A 20,683-nucleotide genomic window follows, 5' to 3' on the forward strand; every position below is an offset into this window, starting at 1 on the left:
TGTTAAGAGGTCAAGGGAGAGGAGAGGAGAGGAGAGGAGAGGAAAGGAGAGGCAAGAGGAGAGGAGAGGAGAGGAGAGGAGAGGAGAGGAGAGGAGAGGAGAGGAGAGGAAAGGAGAGGCAAGAGGAGAGGAGAGGAGAGGAGAGGAGAGGAGAAAACGCGAAGGTCAGAATGAGGCCGTGAAAGGGGCTGAAAGCGGGCAAACATCTCTGACCTCTGTGTGTGTGTGTGTGTGTGTGTGTGTGTGTGTGTGTGTGTGTGTGTGTGTGTGTGTGTGTGTGTGTGTGTGTGTGTGTGTGTGTGTGTGCGCGCACATTTTTGCACAAACACATCTCTGACCGCCTCATTGACGCCATGCAGTCTCTGCAACATGCCACACCAACACAGCCTTGGCTGAACAGTGGGATGAGAAGTGTCAGGACAGGACTTGAGCAGCCAGAATGGCCCACTCACTGGCTGCAGCCATCCGTCCCTAGCCAGGTTTCACCAGAGGAGGCCTGGAGACGATCCAGACAAGATCCAAACATTGCCTGGTAACGTGTTTACATCAAAGCAAAATGTGCCTCTTCTTATATCAAAAAGGTTCACGTGTGTAAAAGTGTTCTTTATTTTAACCACTATCAGTAGGTCAGAAACTGAAAAGAAAACAGACTTAACTTGAGTGTTTGCTGAAATGGCAGCGCCCTTCACGATTTCAGAACCAGAGAACCAGAGAACAGAGGACAGAAACAGGGCGGGCAGCCTTTTCACTCACAGCTAGGTTTTTAAATTATTCATACCATGGGAGCGGGCTGGGTTGGTGTGCAAAGCCTCAAGACAGGTAACAGAGTGACAAAGTGTTCCAGAAAATTCTGAGAGTGTAGTGTGTGCTGTCTGAATGCAATCGCTTTCTTAATGTATGATCACGCGGGAAGGGGAGGAAAAGAGAGAGCGGGAAAAAAGGAAAGGGAGGGGGGAAAGGAAGGAGAGAGAGAGAGAGAGAGAGAGAGAGAGAGAGAGAGAGAGAGAGAGAGAGAGAGAGAGAGAGGGAAGGGGCTTTTCTGGAAGGAGAGGCGGAAACAGCAGTTAATGACTGAGACTGCTCTCTCAGGAGTTCCTAACGAGCTGCAATTATGGCCCAAATGCTCGCCGAATGCTCATGCAAACACACACACACACACACTCACTGAAAATCATTCTATGCAAGCGTGTGTGCCCCCGTCAAAGGCTGTGGAAGAGGCCTAAGCATTTCAGAAGGGTCACGTATGTTTTCTGGGCAACTTTATTATCCCCTGTGCACCAGTGTCACGTCTGCATTAGAATCAGTGTGTGTGTGTGTGTGTGTGTGTGTGTGTGTGTGTGTGTGTGTGTGTGTGTGTGTGTGTGTGTGTGTGTGTGTGTGTGTGTGTGTGTGTGTGTGTGTGTGTGTGTGTGTGTGTGTGTGGTGTGCCACAGAGTAATGTATGAATCAGGTGCCACATTCTTTGGAGCCCGGGCATGACACTGAGTCATGTACTAAGTGAGGCGGCCCCCCGCTCTCTTTCCCTTCATCTCTCTATCTCTCCATCTCTCTCTCTCCACACCTCCTTGTCCTGTGTGTGTGTGTGTGTGCATACGTGTGTGTGTGTATGTGTGTGAGATTGTGTGTAGTGGGTTAAGCTGGGTGGCAATGACGCATTCTATTCTCTGCCATATCATTAGACATGCTATGGACAAATGCAGCATCTTCCCGCCAACGCAGGCCAAGCTCCTTCCTTCCTCCCTCCCTCCCTCAGTCGGGTCTGTGAGGTGGCCATGTCTGGTCCAACCAGTCGCATCCTGGGCCACCTCCGCACAGCATGAGGGCTATTTCAGCCTGTCCAGACACAGGCCTAATAGAAACCCCCTTACCCACACAGCTACACACACACACACAGCTACACACACATGCACATGCGCGCACGCACGCACACAGACACACACACACAGACACACACACACAGACACAGACACACACACACAGACACACACACACAGACACACACACACAGACACAGACACACACACACAGACACACACACACAGACACACACACTCTTATCTGGCCTCTAAGAGACTGATGTAAAAGTCCCAAGAGGGAAAAAGGGGGCCACTGCGTTGCCTGGTGCTTTGTGTGCCTGCGAATTGGAACGTGTGTGTGTGTGTGTGTGTGTGTGTGTGTTCTGTGTTTTTTCTCCCCCGCTTTACTCGTTTTCACACAGCGCTCTCCTAAAAATAGGCCAAACTATCAGGCGGCCTACTCACCCAAACCCAAACAGGCCCTATCAGCAGGGGAGGGAAAGGCCTGATCCCAGAGGGGCACGGAGGAGGAGTGGGGTGGGGGAGAGAGGAGGAAGAGAAAAGGGGAGAGGAGAGGAGAGGAGAGAGGACAAAGGAGAGGACAGGAGAGAAAATAAAAAGAAGACAGAGGAGAGGAGAGGAGAGGAGAGGAGAGGAGAGGAGAGAAGAGGAGAGGAGAGGAGAGGAGAGGAGAGGAGAGGAGAGGAGAGGAGAGGAGAGGAGAGGTTGGTGAAGTTTGAAGACAAAAGAAAGATGCATGAAGAGGGTGAGGGTATAAGTATAAATGACGGGGTGGGAGAGAAAGACAGAGAGACAGAAAGAGAAAGTGAGTAGGAGGAGGAGGAGGAGGAGGAGGAGGAGAGAGACGGAAAAGTTTAAATAAGGACTGAAGAGGAGTTGCCCCCTTTTTTCATAATTGCCATGCAACTAGATGTGCTTTTTGATGGGAGGGAGGGAGGGAAAAACCAATGAAAAAATAGAAAAGGGGAGAAAAAGAGAGTTGTTTATTATTCCTATCCTGCACCGCCTCTTAGTCCACTCGCCTCACTTTGGTGCCCTGATGCATTACCCAACATGATGAGCGGGCATTTTGAGGCGGTACTCAAAGCGTGTGTGTGTGTGTGTGTGTGTGTGTGTGTGTGTGTGTGTGTGTGTGTGTGTGTGTGTGTGTGTGTGTGTGTGTACGTGGGAGTGTGGGGGCAGTACAGGGCTAAGAGGCCAAGACATGGGATTTGGGAGGTGCAATGGAAAAGTACTCCACACAGCCGTCAAACTTTCTCAGAGGGGACCAGGGGCCACGACACAAGCACTCAACACAGGGCAGAGGTCAACGCAGATAAGGTGCAAGTACACACACAGTCTCTCTCACACACACACAGACCCAGACTTATACACACACACTGCAACACACAGCCATACAGTCAAATACACACAGCAAGACAGACTGAGAACGTAAGAAAACACACACACACAGGTGGTAGACAGACGCCAACTTAGCGCGCAGCTCAGAGCACAACATGAATAAGAAGAATGTTACATCTGTGGGTCTCCACACTCGCACACCATGCAAACACACAGACACAGAAGTCAGAAAACAAGTCTGTAGACCAAACATGTGCTCACAAAAGATGCCTATGTGTGCCTAACCCAGGGCCTGCTCAAGCCAGACCCTACTCCACCCCCCCACCACCACACCACACCAGGCCAAGACAACACCCCCTCCACCTCCCAGTAGCTAACAAAGCCCATCCGCACACATATACAGACAGGACAAATGGACAGATGGGACAAAGTCAGGAGAAACAAACACAGGATAAGGAAAGCATTGTTTCAAAAGTTATCATTATTACAGTGCCCACCCCTGAAAAGTTCCACAGGGGCTGTGGTAGTGGTATAAAGCCTTTGGCCCCTGTTAGAAAGGTGAAGATGCGGAGGAACTTCATCTTTCAGAATGACAAATATGACACACGCCTAAATCGACAAAACAATAGCTTCACCGGAATAAGATTGAGGTTTTGGAATGGCCCAGACAGCACTTATCTGCTCATTTTCACATTATGTTCGATAGGCGACAAAACTTTTGTCTTGTCAAAATCTGCCCTGTCTGTGTTCATTAAAGGGTCAATCTTTCTTTGGTGCATGAAATTTATTTTTGTACATTCATTTTCATTCGAGAGGGTTGTAGCTTTCATATGAGTGACTTCTGAAGCCAAGTGATTAATTGAAAGTCAGGTTATTAGCTGTTATGCCAAACAGATGGGTAGGCGACAACTCTTTTGGAGGCGAGTGTAGAGCAGGGGTTCTTAACTGGAATAGTTTCGGGACCCACAATTCTCCGGACATTATGTTGTGACCCAATTGTTGGTATGCGGTCGGAAACTGACTAATTGATTCTCATTATCAAAAAGATCACCACTCATTTGGTAGCATACATACAGTAGCCTATGTTTTGTATCAGCATTTGTATTTTATGCTGAAAATCTATACAACATGTCTATCAACTGGAGAGGAATAAATACATTTTTACACCACAGCACCGCGACCCACCCAGGACCCTTCCGCGACCCACTTTTGGGTCCCTCCCGAAACACCAGTTAAGAAACACTGCTCTAGAGACAGTACAAGGTCCCGATTGGCCAAAAATTGACATCATCAGTGTCCTTGAATTCTTGGTGGGAAAAAACGGCGCGCCCTTATTGTCCTGGGAGTGGCCCAGGAGTCCGTCCACCCCCCCCCCCCCCACACACACACACACACACACTTCTAGTAGTTAGGTTCCGGTTATGTCCACTTCAGTGCAGGAGAAGCACAAACCTAGCTTAACCTGGTGCATGGTTCCCCCAAGTACGACAGACAGAAGGTTAGGCAGGCAAAACACACACACAGATATAAAGAGACTTAGACTCAGAAAGAGAGTAAGACAGGCAGACACAGAGAGACAAACAGACAGGCAGACAGACAGACACAGAAAGACATAAAGAAAAAGACAGACACACAGACATAAAGAGGCAGACAGACAGGCATGCGTACATGCGTGCGTGGCGTGTTACCTGGTAGAGGAACCTCTGGCTGAACTGGTGCATGGCTCCCTGCAGCTGGCTGCGCTGGCTCTGCCACTGCTCGTAGTTGCGCACCGACTCGGCCGTGGGCCGCTGCCAGGTGGTGGTGCGCGTGTTGTGGTCCACATAGTAGTAGCGCCCGCGCTGGTCCACGCGCTTCTCCCACCTACACACACACACACACACACACACACACACACACACACACACACACACACACACGGACACACACACACGGACACACACACACGGACACACACACGGACACACACACGGACACACACACACGGACACACACACACACACACACACACACGGACACAAAAAGAGGATGTGAGTGAATATAAAAGGTATGAGAGGTAGCATGTGTTGTGGTCCACACACACACACGTCACACACACGCGTCTCACACACGCGTCTCACACACGTCTCACACAAACACAGACGGACGGACGGACATGGACACACACGGATTCACATTTGTACACACACACACAGAAGGAAGATATATGAGGATAAAAGATTCAACAATATCCTTAGTCATTGATGTGCACACATGCTTGCACAGACACACCCAGGGACACAAATACACTCAGGGAATATGTAAAGTACTAATACACAGACATACACAGACACACACACACACATACACACAGAGTATAAAAGATAACACAGATTCTAAATCAGTAATGCATAAAGACAGGGAAGATGTAACACACACATATGCTCACGTACACACACGATGTGCGGCTACAAGATCAGACATATCTTTATAGTTTCAAGACACCAGATAGCTCAATGGCGGCTAACGTGGAGGCCACAAGATCAACTTCGATTACAGCGGACATCCCATCCCAATGCAGATGAGGACACTCTAAACCTATAATCTTTCAGTGGATTTGGACACATAATGCACACACACAGACACACACAGACACACACAGACACAGACACAGACAGATACACACACACACACACACACACAGAGTCAACAGTCGTTTGATCCCAACCAGAATGGTGAAAAGTACAGAGCGTGCTCAAAATATGCAACATCACACAGTGATCTCGTGCGGCTCTTAAAATACCTGCAGCAAAAGTGGGTGAGTTTTTCACCCCTAAAACATTTCTGCCGTTCCCCTCGGTGCGCTGCGCTTCCCCCAAGTATGCCTTGTGGCTATTCTCATACCTCTGACTCAACCCGTGCAGAATTTGGATGAGAAAACACCAGACTTCCGTGGACCAACACACACATGCAGGCAGGCGCACACACTTAGCCTTGCTCATGCTCAAACACGAGCACACGCACACACACGCTCGCAGGCACATGCATGCACACGCACGCACGCACGCACACTTTCTCTCACTCCATCTCTGACACACACACACACACATGCATACAAGCACATACATTCATGCTCACACACACTCTCTCTCTCTCCCTTCTATCTCGTTCTTTCTCTGTCTCGCTCTCTCTTGCTCATAGACACACAAACCCACAAACACACAAACATACCCTACATTTTTTCTCACTCACTCTGTCGCTTTAGATCTGTCTCTTTAGATCTGTCTCTCTCTGTGTCTCCCTTTTCGCACACGCGCACAGTCGCGCACACGGATATGCGCACGGCTTGTCTCCAGGTCTCCAGGGCTGGCCCGAGCCCCTTCTGTGGAGTGGACTTTTAGAGTCAAGTATTCCTCTGGCCTGTTCTGAGTGGCTGGGCCCAGAGGTCTGGAGATAGCTGATAGCCTCTCCTCACACCACACCACACCACATCACATCACATCACATCACATCACATCCGCACCCTCCCAACAGAGCCAGGCAACACAGCCCTTTGTCTGAAAATCACAGTCACACAGTGCCGTGTGTGTGTGTGTGTGTGTGTGTGTGTGTGTGTGTGTGTGTGTGTGTGTGTGTGTGTGTGTGTGTGTGTGTGTGTGTGTGTGTGTGTGTGTGTGTGTGTGTGTGTGTGTGTGTGTGTGTGTGTGTGTGTGTGTGTGTGTGTGTGCATTTTTATGTTTTATGCTCTAACACTTATTTAATCTGTTGCGGTTCTATGCTTTTATTTTTTGTGAAGCACTGAACTGTGTTGGTGTATCAAATGAGCTTTACAAATGGACTTGCCTTGCCTTTCTGTGTTGTGTGTGTGTGTGCGTGCGTGCGTGCGTGCGTGCGTGCGTGTTGCAGACAAGAGGAAGAGGGGAGTGGAGAAATGACGAGGCAGGCAGGGAAAATAAGACAATCTCTCACCGAAAGAGGGGGGGGGGGGGTTGTGAGGAGCGACAGTGACAGGAGGAGAGCATTGATGTGCCTAAACCAGCGGTGGGGAGCCTTTTTTCATTCGAGGGGCCATTTCAAATTCCTCCAAGGGCCATAAAAGTGCTCCGAGGGCTGTACTATGATTACAAACCAGGATTTACCATGGCACTTTAGGCCTATATTGAAGGCAGCACCTTTAAACAGACCAAACCTTCTCTAAATACCCTGTATATAACAAATTTCTAAGATTCATTTACAAAATATGTTATATTTCATGTGAGGCTGCATTACATTAAAACGATGTCGGGCACCGGATAATATGGTTTCAAGGGCCGTAAATGGCCCTCGAGACATAGGTTCCCCACCCCTGGCCTAAACTAAGGACTATAACCAGGGCATTAAATTAACACCAACCTGGCCAAATGGCCAAATGCTGGTGACATTTAATTTTGGCTGATAGACAAGACCAACTTACTAGCCACTTCGACCCATTAGTGAGTGTGTGTCTGGCTGGTAAAGTTAACATCTACTAGCCATTCTGGCTAGTGATGAAAAAAGTTAATTTCGAGCTAAGACCATAACTAAAAAGGACACACATTGTATGCCACCCTCCTTCAATGAATACAGACACTGCAGCAGGCATGACTTCAAGGGGGTGGGGGTCAAGGGGTTCTCTCTTTCTCTCCGTCTCTGTCTCTCTCTCTCTCCCTCCCTAAATTCATTCATCTATCCATCCATCCTCGGTGAACTCCATCCATGACACCTCAAGGGACTGTGGCCATTGCCATGTACCTTGACAGTGACTGCAAGTGGCTTTAGATAATGGTATCAACCATGTACAGCAGTGGTCTCCAATGATCTGCAAGGGCCAAATTATGTAGAGCAAACAAGGCTGCGGGCCAAACTAACGCCCCAACCCAATGAGAAACAAGTTAGATGTCTAGACAGATAGCAGATTTTCGCTTTTCTGTTTTCCCTCCTTGTCAATGTCTATTATGAGACTGTTAGCATAAGATCTATCTCTCTGTGAATGCTTTGGAGAGATATGACTCAGAAGTTGTAGTGATATAGCATATTTTTCATCAGTCATGCGGCAATACAATAAAACCTTTTGTTGGCTTTTGTGTGCATCAATCCTGCAGTTTTCAATGCTTTGGAGTGCTTTAATTTAATTTAGAGTTCCGGAAATTACCACGGAAGTAATTAAAAATTGAAAAAAGATATGCCGCATCAATTATGGCATTTGCCAAATCGGTTATTGAATCGTCCTGCCCCGCATTGTGATGCATTGCTGAATCCGTTATTGTTGACATCACTAGTATATGCCATGTAAAGTCATGTCCCGTTTCTGTCTCTGTCTCTGTCTGTCTCCTTCTCCATCCATTCCTCTCTCCTGTTTAAGTCCATAGTCCCTGCTTCTACTTGGAGCAGGCCCCGGTTACCGTGCACAGCAGCAGGGCTAAGGGCGCTAAGAAAAGGACTTTTGTTCTCGCTCCCCTGACGTTTGCCTGGCGAGTGGAAAAAGTGAGGGTGGCAGGCAGCAGGGGGAGGGGGCGGAGGGGGAGAGAAGTGGGGGTGTGGTGGAGCTGAGGAGGGGAAGGGAGGGGGCTGCAGTAGAATGACCTTTCCCTCTCACTTTCCCTTTCTCTCTCTCTCTCTCTCTCTCTCTCTCTCTCTCTCTTTCTCTGACAGCCTTCCTTTACATGACATGGTTTGTGTGGGTGTGAGTTAGTTGGGGCAAGGGAAGGCAGCGAGAAACAAGTGTGTGGAACCTGCCCTCCTGTAGAATCAATAATAAGCAAGCGGGCCACCTTTAAAACACAGTGAAAGTGTTGTTGGGGCTGTTTTCCTGTAAGGCGGACGGAGGGTGGAGGGAGTACGGCTGGGGTACAGGGTGGGGTGGATAAAGGGTGGGGTGCGTACGGGCCTACGGGGTGTGGTGTGGTGTGGTGGGGGTAAATCTTTACTGCTCATTAATGGCCTGTCAAACAAATTACACAGGAGTGGAGCCATAAATATTTCACCCTCTACCTGAGACTGAGCATTTAACACACAGCACATTCATTCTCACACACACAGGCAGGCAGACAGACAGACAGACAAAAGGGTGTGCATACTTACACATACTCGCCCGCATGCACAGCGCACACACACAGGCACACATGTGTACGCACATACACACAAAGGCACGCACGCAAAGTCACGCGCACGCAGGCACGCACGCAAACACACGCACACACACAAACACACTTAGCTTAGAAAGGGAGGTCTCAGCACTTTATATATAACGTAGAGCTGTCTGTCTGTCAATATTTAGTGCCGTAAAGCCCCAGAGGGTAGGTTAAAAACAGCTGTAGACAACTAAAAATGTCCCCTTTAAAAAAGAACGCTCAAGACAAATAAAACCACGAAGGCGGGTGGACTTTATTCTGAAATGTCTCGTTGCTTGCCCAAGCTTAATTGTTTTCTTGAACTGTGAATGGCTTTGGGAATAACTGCCAGCTAATTTGGTATAATGGACCATAATTTGGAAGCTTTGTGTGAGTGACGAACCGACACACTCAGTCCAAAGTACCAAACCATACCAGCTGGCTATAATACTACTCTCTAACCTAAGCCTAACCTAAAACCTATACTTGCTAACCTTGTACTGTGACGAGGAAAAAGGCAGAAAGAAAGGGCTCTAGCCAATGGAGAAATGAACATTGGCTGAAAATAAAAGAAGACCAAAATGTGTAAGAGAATAAGACAGAGGGACAGGCGAGAGAGAGAGAGAGAGAGAGAGAGAGAGAGAGAGAGAGAGAGAGAGAGAGAGAGAGAGAGAGAGAGAGAGAGAGAGAGAGAGAGAGAGAGAGAGAGAGAGAGAGAGAGAGCGCTCACCCTGGCGGGAGGGGTCTTTCCCAGGTGGTGGTCTTAGTGTTGTGGTCCACGTAGTACACCCTGCCATGGGGCAACACGCGCTGCTCCCAGCTACACAAACACACAGGGGATGGGGAACACAGGCAGACAACAAAGAGAGAAAGAGAGAGAGAGAGGGAAAAAGAGTTAATGGAAAGACAAAGCTTGTGGCTTGCGGCTCAATGACTAAGCCTTTCAAAAAGGATTTCAGACAGTGACAAGTCAATGACACATGGAAACCCTCCAACCCCCCTCATAAACACACATAAACAAGCCTTACCACAGCAAATAAACACTTAGGTTTACTCACACCGAAACTCACTCTCGCTCTCTTTGTCTCTCTCTGTTTGTGTGTGTCTCTCTCACACGCACACACGCCGTGCACACACGCCGTGCACACACGCACGCCCGCACGCCCGCACGCCGCGCACGCACGCACGCACGCACGCACGCACGCACGCACGCACGCACGCACGCACGCACGCACGCACGCACGCACGCACGCACGCACGCACGCACGCACGCACGCACGCACGCACGCACGCACGCACGCACGCACGCACGCACGCACACACACACACACACACACACACACACACACACACACACACACACACACACACACACACACACACACACAGCTGTTCGCTCACCCAGCTGGCAGCGAATCCGGCATGGGCTCCAAAGCAGGGGTGGGTTGGTCCGGGTTCGAGGGGGGCGCCGCAGGGGGCGTGGCTCCGGCATCAGGGCCGGTGGTGGTGGGGTTGCTGCTGCTGGCAGGGGTGCCGCTGGTCCTGAGCGATGTGGGGGAGGGAGGGGGCGGGGTGTGGCGGGCCTGGCTGCCAGCGCGCCCGTTCTCCAGGCCGTTGGGGGCCAGCTCTCCTTTGCCTGTAGCACGGCACAGCGAGGGGGAAGGGAACGGGAGACAGACGGGATTGTTTAATATATAATGTAGTTTTTTTTGTCTGTCAATACCTGAGTGCTGCCTTATGAGCCTGTCCGCTGTGCATATCTTGTGACTTGTATTTGTGAGAATCAAATCATATTTGTACAGCACATAACATGTAGTCATCATTGTATGTGCTAAGAGAAAAGAGAGAAACACACATGCTTGTGGGCTACTGTCCAAAGAGAAATAACTAACTAACTAAATAACCATCTAAAGACATGGTAAATTACTAAAATTATAGCTCATATCATCCCTACAACTTAATAAAAGGCAGATAAAAAATAAGGTTGTTTTTTATTTCTTTTTAAAGCAATGTGTGTAGGAAAGGTAAATATTTTTGTCACAGACTGTGGAAAGTGAAAAGGTAAGTAAACATTTCCGTTGGGGTAGGTGTACAAAAAAACTGGGTATGGTGTGGGTGTGTGTGTGCGTTAGGGGACACATACAGTATGTCACAGACTGTGAAATGTACACGTGCATGCATACATTTTCTTCGGGCTGAGGTGTGTGTGTGTGTGTGTGTGTCTGTGTGTGTGTGTGTGTGTGTGTGTGTGTGTGTGTGTGTGTGTGTGTGTGTGTGTGTGTGTGTGTGTGTGTGTGTGTGTGTGTGTGTGTGTGTGTGTGTGTGTACACGTGTGAGTCTACCTGCGCTCCCGGGGCTGCTGTGAGAGGAGCTCTTGGAGTTGCGGTGTCGGCTGGAGGCCCCGGGGCTCTGCTCTCCGTTTAGGTCCCCGTTGGTGAGGAGGGGCCCCCGGGGGCCGCCACCCGGAGACGTGCCCCTGGAGCTGCCCGGAGATCGCCTGTTGGTCCTGTTGACAAGAGCACAAGAGGAGACCATAAGGATACAACATCTCTCATTAGATTAATTTTATCTGACGCTGTATATGGACAAACATACGTAGTTATTAAAGGGACACTGTGCAGGAAATGGTCAAAAAAGGTACTGCAACTATGTTGCTCATTGAAACTGGGCTGCCTATTGCCAAATACCTAAAATTTTTGCAGCTAAAAATTGCTTTTTTTGGAAATTCAAAATGGCGGACCATGGAGAAGATCCCCCTTTTCATGTATGAAAAATGCAATTCTTCCAGTCATAATGAACACTTTGTATTTTATTGTTCTTCTAGATTTTATAACTTGTGATGCCTCTTGGCCAGGATACTCTAGCTAACGAGATTCTTACTCAACAATAGGGTTGGTGATATGACGATACATATTGCTATCGTGATAGAAAAGTGTCTATCGTTTCTATCGTGATAAGCTAATTTTATCCATTATTAAAGCTTATATATAATTAAATCACATTTTACAACATTTTGTCTAGTCACTATGAACACTCTAAGTTGATATAGAAGAATAAAAAGATGAATTTTAGATAAGCATGGTTTATTGTGATGTACAGTAATCCATATCATTTTTGTTGCATATCGCCCAGCTCTACTCAGGTATAGGTTAAAAAAAGAGGACACGCTGAGGGGAAGTTCAGCTACGGATGGAGAGTGCAGGAGAGCATTGCTTACTTGCTCATATCCCTCACCCACATTCTTCATACTAGTTTAGGGTTTGAATCCGTGGCCCTCCAAGTTCCAATTCCAGAATCAACAATGTAACCACAAGGCACATGCTTACAGAGTTGAGGACAATTCAGACACACGTCTCAAAAATGGTAGCAGTAATCGTATCTCATGGGACGCACATGTTAGATACAAAAAAAAGTCTCAAATTAAAAGCAAAGTTGTCTACATATGTGGGATTTCAGTGGGCAGGGGGTTGCTAATAATACATGAACCAGAAGTTGCCATGTTTGTCGATGGTCTGCGGTGTCTTGACAGACAGCTGCCAGTTCAGCAGAGCTTAAGGTTACCAGCCACACACAGCGCTGAAATGAGAAGGGATTTAAATGGGTGATCTTTTTAAAGAGGTATGAGGGGCACTCTTCTTGAAGAAACAGTTTGATGTAAGAAAACACTGTTTCACCTCTGTTTAGCAATCATCATTTTTCTCACAGACCCTGCAAAGAATCTTGCAATCAATGATTATGGGGCACGACTTGCGTCAAATACAGAAAATACGGTTGCTCGGCAAGACGAGACAAAATTTGGGGAGCGGAAAGAAAAATCCAGACGCACACGCTGCCTAAGAATCTGTGGCTTGGCTACAAAGAGGGGACCCTTTATAAAATAAACACAAGAGCGTCCAAATTACATGCTGATGGTTCGGACTGGCAAATTTCACCACAACCTGCCCCCAAACGTTCTGATCTGCTGCTGGCATGTTGACCAGCCACTTCCAGCCTCGAACTGGCAGACTGTTCCAGCAGAGCGGGCTATAGTGTTCACCGCGTCGCCATCACATCATCATCATCATCTTCATCATCATCATGGCCATATTCACATCCCGGAATTGACCTCATAATGATCTCCTCCTCAGCTATAAAGTCTACAGCCAAGGCTCCTTTTCGGATCCTTCCTCAGATAACCACCTCTGTGCACCATATGACACGTTACATGTATTGAGAACTTTAAAAGCACAAAGACAGCTTGCACTCCCCTCTTGATTTGATGTTTTTTGACAAGGCTTTATTAAATACCCAAACTCAGTGATGCAGAGCAGAAGTTCCTCATTTGGCCTTTTGAGATTTGAACACTAGATTGTAGATAATAATAATAATAATACTTTCGTTTTATATAGCGCCTTTCAAAACACCCAAAGACGCTTCACAGAGTGTTGTGTTGGAAAGTGTGAGTGTGTGTTTGCGCCTCAGTGTGTGAGCGTGTGTGTGAATGCATGTAAGTGAAAGTGCTTGTGGAACTAGCAGCCATAAGCCTGCACGAAGAGATGTGTCTTAAGGTGTTGCGTAGCCTCTTACTGCAGCAGGGGTCGCCGGCGACCCAATTCACTTGCTGAAAATGCTTAACTACATCATAACAACATTGCCATGACTTTACAGAGAGCCATAGTGCTGCGCTAAGGGATTAAACATGGCCAGTGAAGGGGCACTCTGGATGTGGTCGGGCAGATTGTTCCAAAGAATGGGAGCAGCAACATGGAAGGCTCTGTCACTTCCATGATACATTCAGGGTGACAGATGGGGCTCTGATCTGATGTTAAAGAACGATGACCTGTGATGAGACGTTAGGCGGAAGAATTAAATAATGTGGCCAATGCAATGCATGCTAATAATAAGAGAAGTGGCAGGAGGCGGTTGTTCCTCTGTACCTGTGCATGAGAATTATGCACTTGTAGCCAGACAATTTCACATGAAGAAGTATCATGTTTAGCTCAGGATATTTCTAATCTTGCAGAAGTGTGTTTGAGTTGATGACGCGTGTCTGATTTGATAAAGACAAGTTGCTACAAGTCCAAGAGGCAGGACGGGAGGGAAAAAATAAATAAAAAATAAAAATCTGTTTGCGCTTGAGTGTTCAAAGAGCGCTCTGTTTCGGGCAAGGTATGAAGGAACCTCTCTGTCGTCGAGTCGGAGGAACTGAACACTGACTCACAGACGCGCACACAAAGAGGTGTCAGTGTGACCTTCTATTTCTTTCGAAACACACACACACACACACACTCATATTTTCCTAGTGGCTAAATTTAGTGTTTCTTTCCGACGTATACTTTTATACAATACAAACATGTTGGTTTCTACCCCCTCAGATACTGGAATGCTAAGCACAAACTTGGACAGGAATCAATGGAAACATTATAACGGGGGGAAGGAGGAGGTAGTATCCATGCAGTGGTACTGGTGGAAGGGGTTGGGGTAGATTTGGTGTTAAACTTCTGTTTGGATTTCAGACTGGTTTACCGAAATAAGAGAAAAGACTAAGAGTGAACGCAGCTGTGTGGGGTTCTTCATTCTAACATGTTTTGGTGGACATTCTTGAGGATCACATGTGAGATTGGTGCATGGACAGGGGCCTCAGAGTGTCTGCGTCTGTGTGGGGTCTGCATCATTCGCTACCCCGTCATGGGAGACTGGCGGGACGGCAGGAGCAGTCAGTGGCATGTTTTCTTCATTGCTTCACGCCGTCCTCTTGTCCCACAACCCCGCTTGCATACCCCCCTCGAGACAGGCAGATGGACATCGCCGCTGAAAGAACCTCTCGGCCTGCTGGCATGTCCCTCTATGTTGGGCGCATTAGAGTAAATACACAGACACTTCCTGTGGGTGTCTGGGCAGGGGAATTGCAGGGGGAGGGAAGGGGATGGACATGTTCTCCTTTTTTTTGTTGTTGCTTGTGGCCATGTCCTTTGTAGGGTTCTCCTAGACGCTCCTGGCTTGCATCAGGCCTGAGTGGTTTTCTCCAGTGGCTCCAAACACACTCCTGTTCTCCGTCAACAGGGGACCTTAGTGAATGTCTGCTTTACAGCACGATTCCAGCTTGAGGTCTGCGTCTTGCCTCAAGACCAATCGGGTGTTCTCATCAGACTCGGAGGGGAAATGGTGTTGTGGACCCCAAGTTAAATAAAAGGGGAAAAGTTAATACCGTCTGCACCATACTCTTCTTCAATGACTTGCATGAAAATTGTGATCTATAACACGATTAAAGAGAGCACATGCTGGTATCAGCAGACATCATTAGCAAGACCAGAAGGTTGGGGAATCGTTAAGAAATTGTAATAATAAACAGGTCAAACTTGATGATGAGACCTACCATTTTTGTCTTGCTGAGGAACAGAAAGGAAAGCTGGGAGGGAGCACGATATGGAAAAATGGGAAAAGGGCAACAAGAAATTGTTGACATTGTTACATTACATTTTTAATCACACTTTAATATAGTTATGTAGTTCTGGATAAGACCAGTGGTGGGCAGCATTACACCTAATGGTGTACCGCTTGCTGAAATTGATTTGATTTCTCTCTGCTTTTTTGTAATCAACTGTTGATAAATCAGCAAAGTCTGTTATAGCCTCTGAAGCAAAATAGAGATGTACTCTGGGTTTACAATGTTCAGAATATACCTAAAAGCATTGTCTTTTACAATAAAAACCCAAAGTTATAGCTTACAGAAGGTCTAACTATACCTAAAAAAGAACACTGGTCTGATGATCTTGGTTAATTAGCACATTGAAAAAAATAAACAATATTTTGCTGGTTAAGGTTATGTATTGTCATTTCCATGTTGAAAAATCTCTCACTGTTCTCAAGTGAGATATTTATATACGATTAAAATGTGAATAATCGATGAATTGATTTTAAAGCCTCTAGTTAATGTGCCCAATAATAATGAATAAGCCCTAATTACATTACACTTAGCTGATGCTTTTATCCAAAGCGAATTACAGATGCTAAAGGGTACTGATTACAGTCCCTGTAGCAGTGTGGGGTTTGATGCCTTGCTCAAATGCACTTCGGCTATGCAGGAAGGAAGGAATTGGTAAAGGTGGGGTTTGAACCTGCAACACTGTGATCTACAGTCCAACTCCCTAACCATTACACCACAGCTGCCCCCCAACTGATATAGTAAAATATATTGCTATCATTTTCCCTACCGTGCAGTCATACTAGGTGAAATAGAGATACATTGAAAGCCTCCAGAAGCAGAGACGGTCCAGAAGCATAATTCTCAGCAATTCACACTGAATGTTCTTGCGTACTTTTTGCCTATTATGGACGGCAGAGGCACGTACAAGAGAAAGGTGTGCATATTGCACATACTCTCCATACTGCTGGGGATCAGATCAGGGCCGGCTGAAGCTGGAGTCTTTGTGGAATTCTAGAACCTGCAGGAGGGTCTGGTATGGAAGGCTTTGAGGCTTTACAGGGTCTTATCTCAGGTATAGAGAGAGAGAGAGAGAGAGAAAAAGTCATGACCACGCAAGTCTTTCTCAGCACTCTGCTGGGTTATCAGTTGATTGGCACATGGGGAGAGGACAAAAGTCAGGCGCGGAGTGGCCGTCGGGAGATCGGGGACTTGTCCCGGTGGGCCGCGGCCGTGAAATGTAATAATGCGGCCGCACTGCGCTCCCAACCGGCCCTGAAATTTAGAGATGGTACTTATAAGCACTGACTTCCCACTTTCCCCTTCCCTGTTCTAGTACTATGTTGACTAGTTAGAATTTATACCGTATACCAGACGGCAATACCTCACTGACGGTGTCAAACAGTAAATTGGCCACACCCCTTCTCTACTGATAATTTTCATACACCGTAGATCGCGGAAGTTTACAAGATCTTAGTAACACAGTTTCGTTTTCAGTATTTGAAGAACCTGTGATATGTATATTGGTTACCAAAGGATGGAAATATGAATAAATTATGATTTATTTTCCGATTTCCACACGACTGTTACAGTTTACAGTCTTTCCAGTCCTGATTCACTTGCTCTGTGGTTATTGACTTGGGTTACGAACAGACTCCACCAAGTGGTAAGGAAGATAACTGCACCTAACAGAAGCAAGATAACTGCACCTAACAGAAGCAATGGGTTTTGTTTTGATTTGTTAGACCTACCAGTATATCTCCTTATAGTCGAAATAATATTATTATCATACATATATTTATATGTGGTACATTTAGGATGTAGCCTATGTCTGAAGAAATGGAACAAAATAATTACCACACAAGATTCTGATGTGACCAGTGCTGGGTGTGTAGGCTAATAAGCTGTGGATTAAAGTAGAGTGATTGCAAGAAACAAAGACATTTGCTGCGAGAAGACAGCATTTTAAGGTAGGCCTACACCGTTTGGTTATACATTTTGTTGACTTATGGTTGTGGTTTGAAGTAGCTAAGTTTGGCTTATTTGCTGCATGGTGGGTTTATTGCACAATGTAGACAGACTTTTTGTAAGCTATAGGCTACTATACTATACTTTGTAAGCCTACTCTTCTAAAAAATCCCCACACCCAAAACTTTGTGCCCATGCTCATCCTGTCTTCCTTAAACGATATTTCAATTTCAAACTGTCAAAATGACAGTGGAGTGCACATTTGCATGGAACAGTAGCGTGATGTAGCCTAACCTAGGCCTATGAATGCTTTGGACTGTGATGATGGCTCCAGTGGTGTAGTCTACTTTTTGAAGTGGGTATACTGTATATTTGAGCATTTTTTGATGTGTGTGTATAGTCTACTGTATATATTTGTGCTATTGTAAATAATGGATCAATCAATTTTAAGTGGGTATACACTGTAATCCTTGAAATTTTGAAATGGGTGCGTATACCTGCGTTTTACGTAGACTACACCACTGGCTGTGCATTTCATCAAGGTGTAGGCTACAATTCTCCACTTCAGGTTGATATTTTGACAACACTAATGTCCACATGTAGTACGACTGCAGATTTCGTGGCTTTTGTCTTTTTGGTTAGGAAACCATGTTCGCTTTGTTTTTTTTTTTTTTTAAAGAGGGCCGCCAAGGGGAAAATTCTCCCGGTGGGAAAAGGTGGGCCACTCCGCCCCTGACAAAAGTAGTATGCGTCAGAAGTATTTGTGTGTGTGCGTGTGTGCGTGTGTGTGTGTGTGTGTGTGTGTGTGTGTGTGTGTGTGTGTGTGTGTGTGTGTGTGTGTGTGTGTGTGTGTGTGTGTGTGTGTGTACGTGTGTGTGAGTGAGAGAGAGAGACTTGCATAACAGCTGAGTGTCCACAATTTTGAACCTCAATTTACTGCAGTGTGTGTGTGTGTGTGTGTGTGTGTGAGTGTGAGTGTGAGGTGTTCCCCTGACCTGCCACGGGGACTGGCCGTGCTGGGTGTCTCTTCACTCTGCGTCCTTCGCAGGTTGGGTCTGTCCGACTGCAGCATTTCTGCAATGAAATAAATAAAGAGCATAAAAAAAGACGGGACCATCACAACAGGACACGACCAAGCAAGTGATGAGGCCAGCAGTCATTACGTGCAGTCAGTGAAGAGTGAAGGGGAGAGTTATTAGCAAAGGTTACCGGCAGCAACATGAAATTAGCATTAATCAATCCACACCAGACACCAGAGGGGGTGCGCGTGGTGAGGCCTGTGAAATACAGTCATTTAAATGGTTTAATGTGGTGACTGCTGGGAGAAAGACAAGGGGTTGGAGCAGAGGAGGGGAGAGAGAGAGAGAGAGAGAGAGAGAGAGAGAGAGAGAGAGAGAGAGAGAGAGAGAGAGAGAGAGAGAGAGAGAGAGAGAGAGAGAGAGAGAGAGAGAGAAGAGAGAGAAAGTGAGTGAGTGAGTGAGAGAGAGACTAAGAGAGACAAAGGCAGAGACAGTGAGTCGGAGGGAGAGAGAAAAGGGGGAAAGAGAGTGGTCATTCACGACCATGTCACTGCCACAGGCTCAGTGTGGAGGGGGGGGAGAGACTGCAGCCATTGTGGTTGGCGACCCCCTCTCTTCTTTTGCCCTAGTCGTTGGCAAAACCACCAAATCCCCCCGTGACTCAAATGCGACAGCGTTTTCAAAACACGTCTTTCATGACACACCTCGGAGACACATGGTCACTGACACAGGGAACTCAGAGGACGCAACAGTAGGAGAGTGAGGTAGATCTAAAAGAAGAGGAAGAGAGAGAGAGAGAGAGAGAGAGAGAGAGAGAGAGAGAGAGAGAGAGAGAGAGAGAGAGAGAGAGAGAGAGAGAGAGAGAGAGAGAGAGAGAGAAAGAGAAAGAGAAAGAGTGGGGTTAACAGTGGAATGGGGAGTGGGGGTGGGGGGGATTCATCGGGCACATTAAGGTGACTGACATGTCAGAGTTGACTTGATGTTGCGTTGCGATGCCCCGCCGACTCCCTTTCCGCCATGTTATTCACGCGGGCCGCCCCTGGCTACCCCTGTGTAAACACACCTCCCCTGTTTCATGGTTGCCGAGTGGGCTGACACACACACAAGGGCTGCCTTTGCTTTTCCATCCAGGTCTTTCTTTTTCCTCCCCCGTTTTTAATAGGAGGCAGGTATGAAAGTGCTTCTTGTGCTGCCGAGACGTCAGGACGGTCCAGCCTGACTGCTACTGGCTCAAGAAGACACTGTGGTGTTCCTCCTCTTTAACCGTCTGGCCAATTTGCCAAATGTACTGTAAGGCCGTCTCCTCACATCACCTCACCGCACCCCACCACACCACACCACACCACACCACACCACTATCTCCTCCACCTCACCTCACACCACCTTCCACCACAGGCACAGAAGCCAAATTACTTAAAAACCTCAACAGTTTTTTAAATCCTTAAAAAGGATTTTCTTTAAAAAATAAAATAAATAAATACCACTTTGGGGCATATTCATATGGCAGGACAGTAGACAGATAGAAAATGAAAAATAGAAAGAAAGATGGGAAAAGAAACTGGCCGGAATCTTACCCTAAAACTGAAAGTTCAAGATTGGGATTTTTAGCTGAATTTAAAAAGACATTCACGATGACAGGAGGACAAAAACGAGGCAAAGTAAGTAAGAATAATGGGTTCAGTGTTTGCAAAAAGTTCAAACTAAGCCCAATGAATGAATTGCAGATGAGACAAATTCTCTGAGTCTTTAAACTTATTGTGAGTTCCCAGCAACATAAGCCTATTTGAGTGTGTCAAACACACTGCAAGCTTGCATCTTATGTGAATTACACTGAATGCATTTCTGGTAAGCGTTTGGGTAGGCAATATTTGAACTATGCTTTTAGCCAAGTGTGCCACTGGAACTCCCTGCATCCTTGTGCTTATGAAGCAGCTGTGGGTCTACGCTGGCCTCCACTGTAGATGCAGTGTGCTGCTAGCTCTGGCTGCTGTACACAGCTTACTGTCATGCTGAGGGAGAACCAGGCAG

General features: G+C 46.9%; 1 protein-coding gene across 3 annotated transcripts in view; it reads right to left on the reverse strand.

Moving 5' to 3' along the window:
- The window catches only part of wwp2 (WW domain containing E3 ubiquitin protein ligase 2), a 54,336-nt gene that overhangs the window by 22,098 nt on the left and 11,555 nt on the right, over positions 1 to 20,683 (reverse strand). For all 3 annotated transcript variants that reach the window (XM_063196649.1, XM_063196647.1, XM_063196650.1), the window contains exons 6-10: positions 18,632 to 18,710; positions 11,608 to 11,771; positions 10,667 to 10,901; positions 9,996 to 10,085; positions 4,847 to 5,021 (exon numbers count right to left, since the gene is read on the reverse strand). In XM_063196649.1, the coding sequence (XP_063052719.1) occupies positions 4,847 to 5,021; positions 9,996 to 10,085; positions 10,667 to 10,901; positions 11,608 to 11,771; positions 18,632 to 18,710 (743 nt within the window). The remainder of the gene's footprint in view (positions 1 to 4,846; positions 5,022 to 9,995; positions 10,086 to 10,666; positions 10,902 to 11,607; positions 11,772 to 18,631; positions 18,711 to 20,683) is intronic.

Source organism: Engraulis encrasicolus, chromosome 4 (assembly GCF_034702125.1).
Source record: "Engraulis encrasicolus isolate BLACKSEA-1 chromosome 4, IST_EnEncr_1.0, whole genome shotgun sequence".
NCBI lineage: Eukaryota > Metazoa > Chordata > Actinopteri > Clupeiformes > Engraulidae > Engraulis > Engraulis encrasicolus.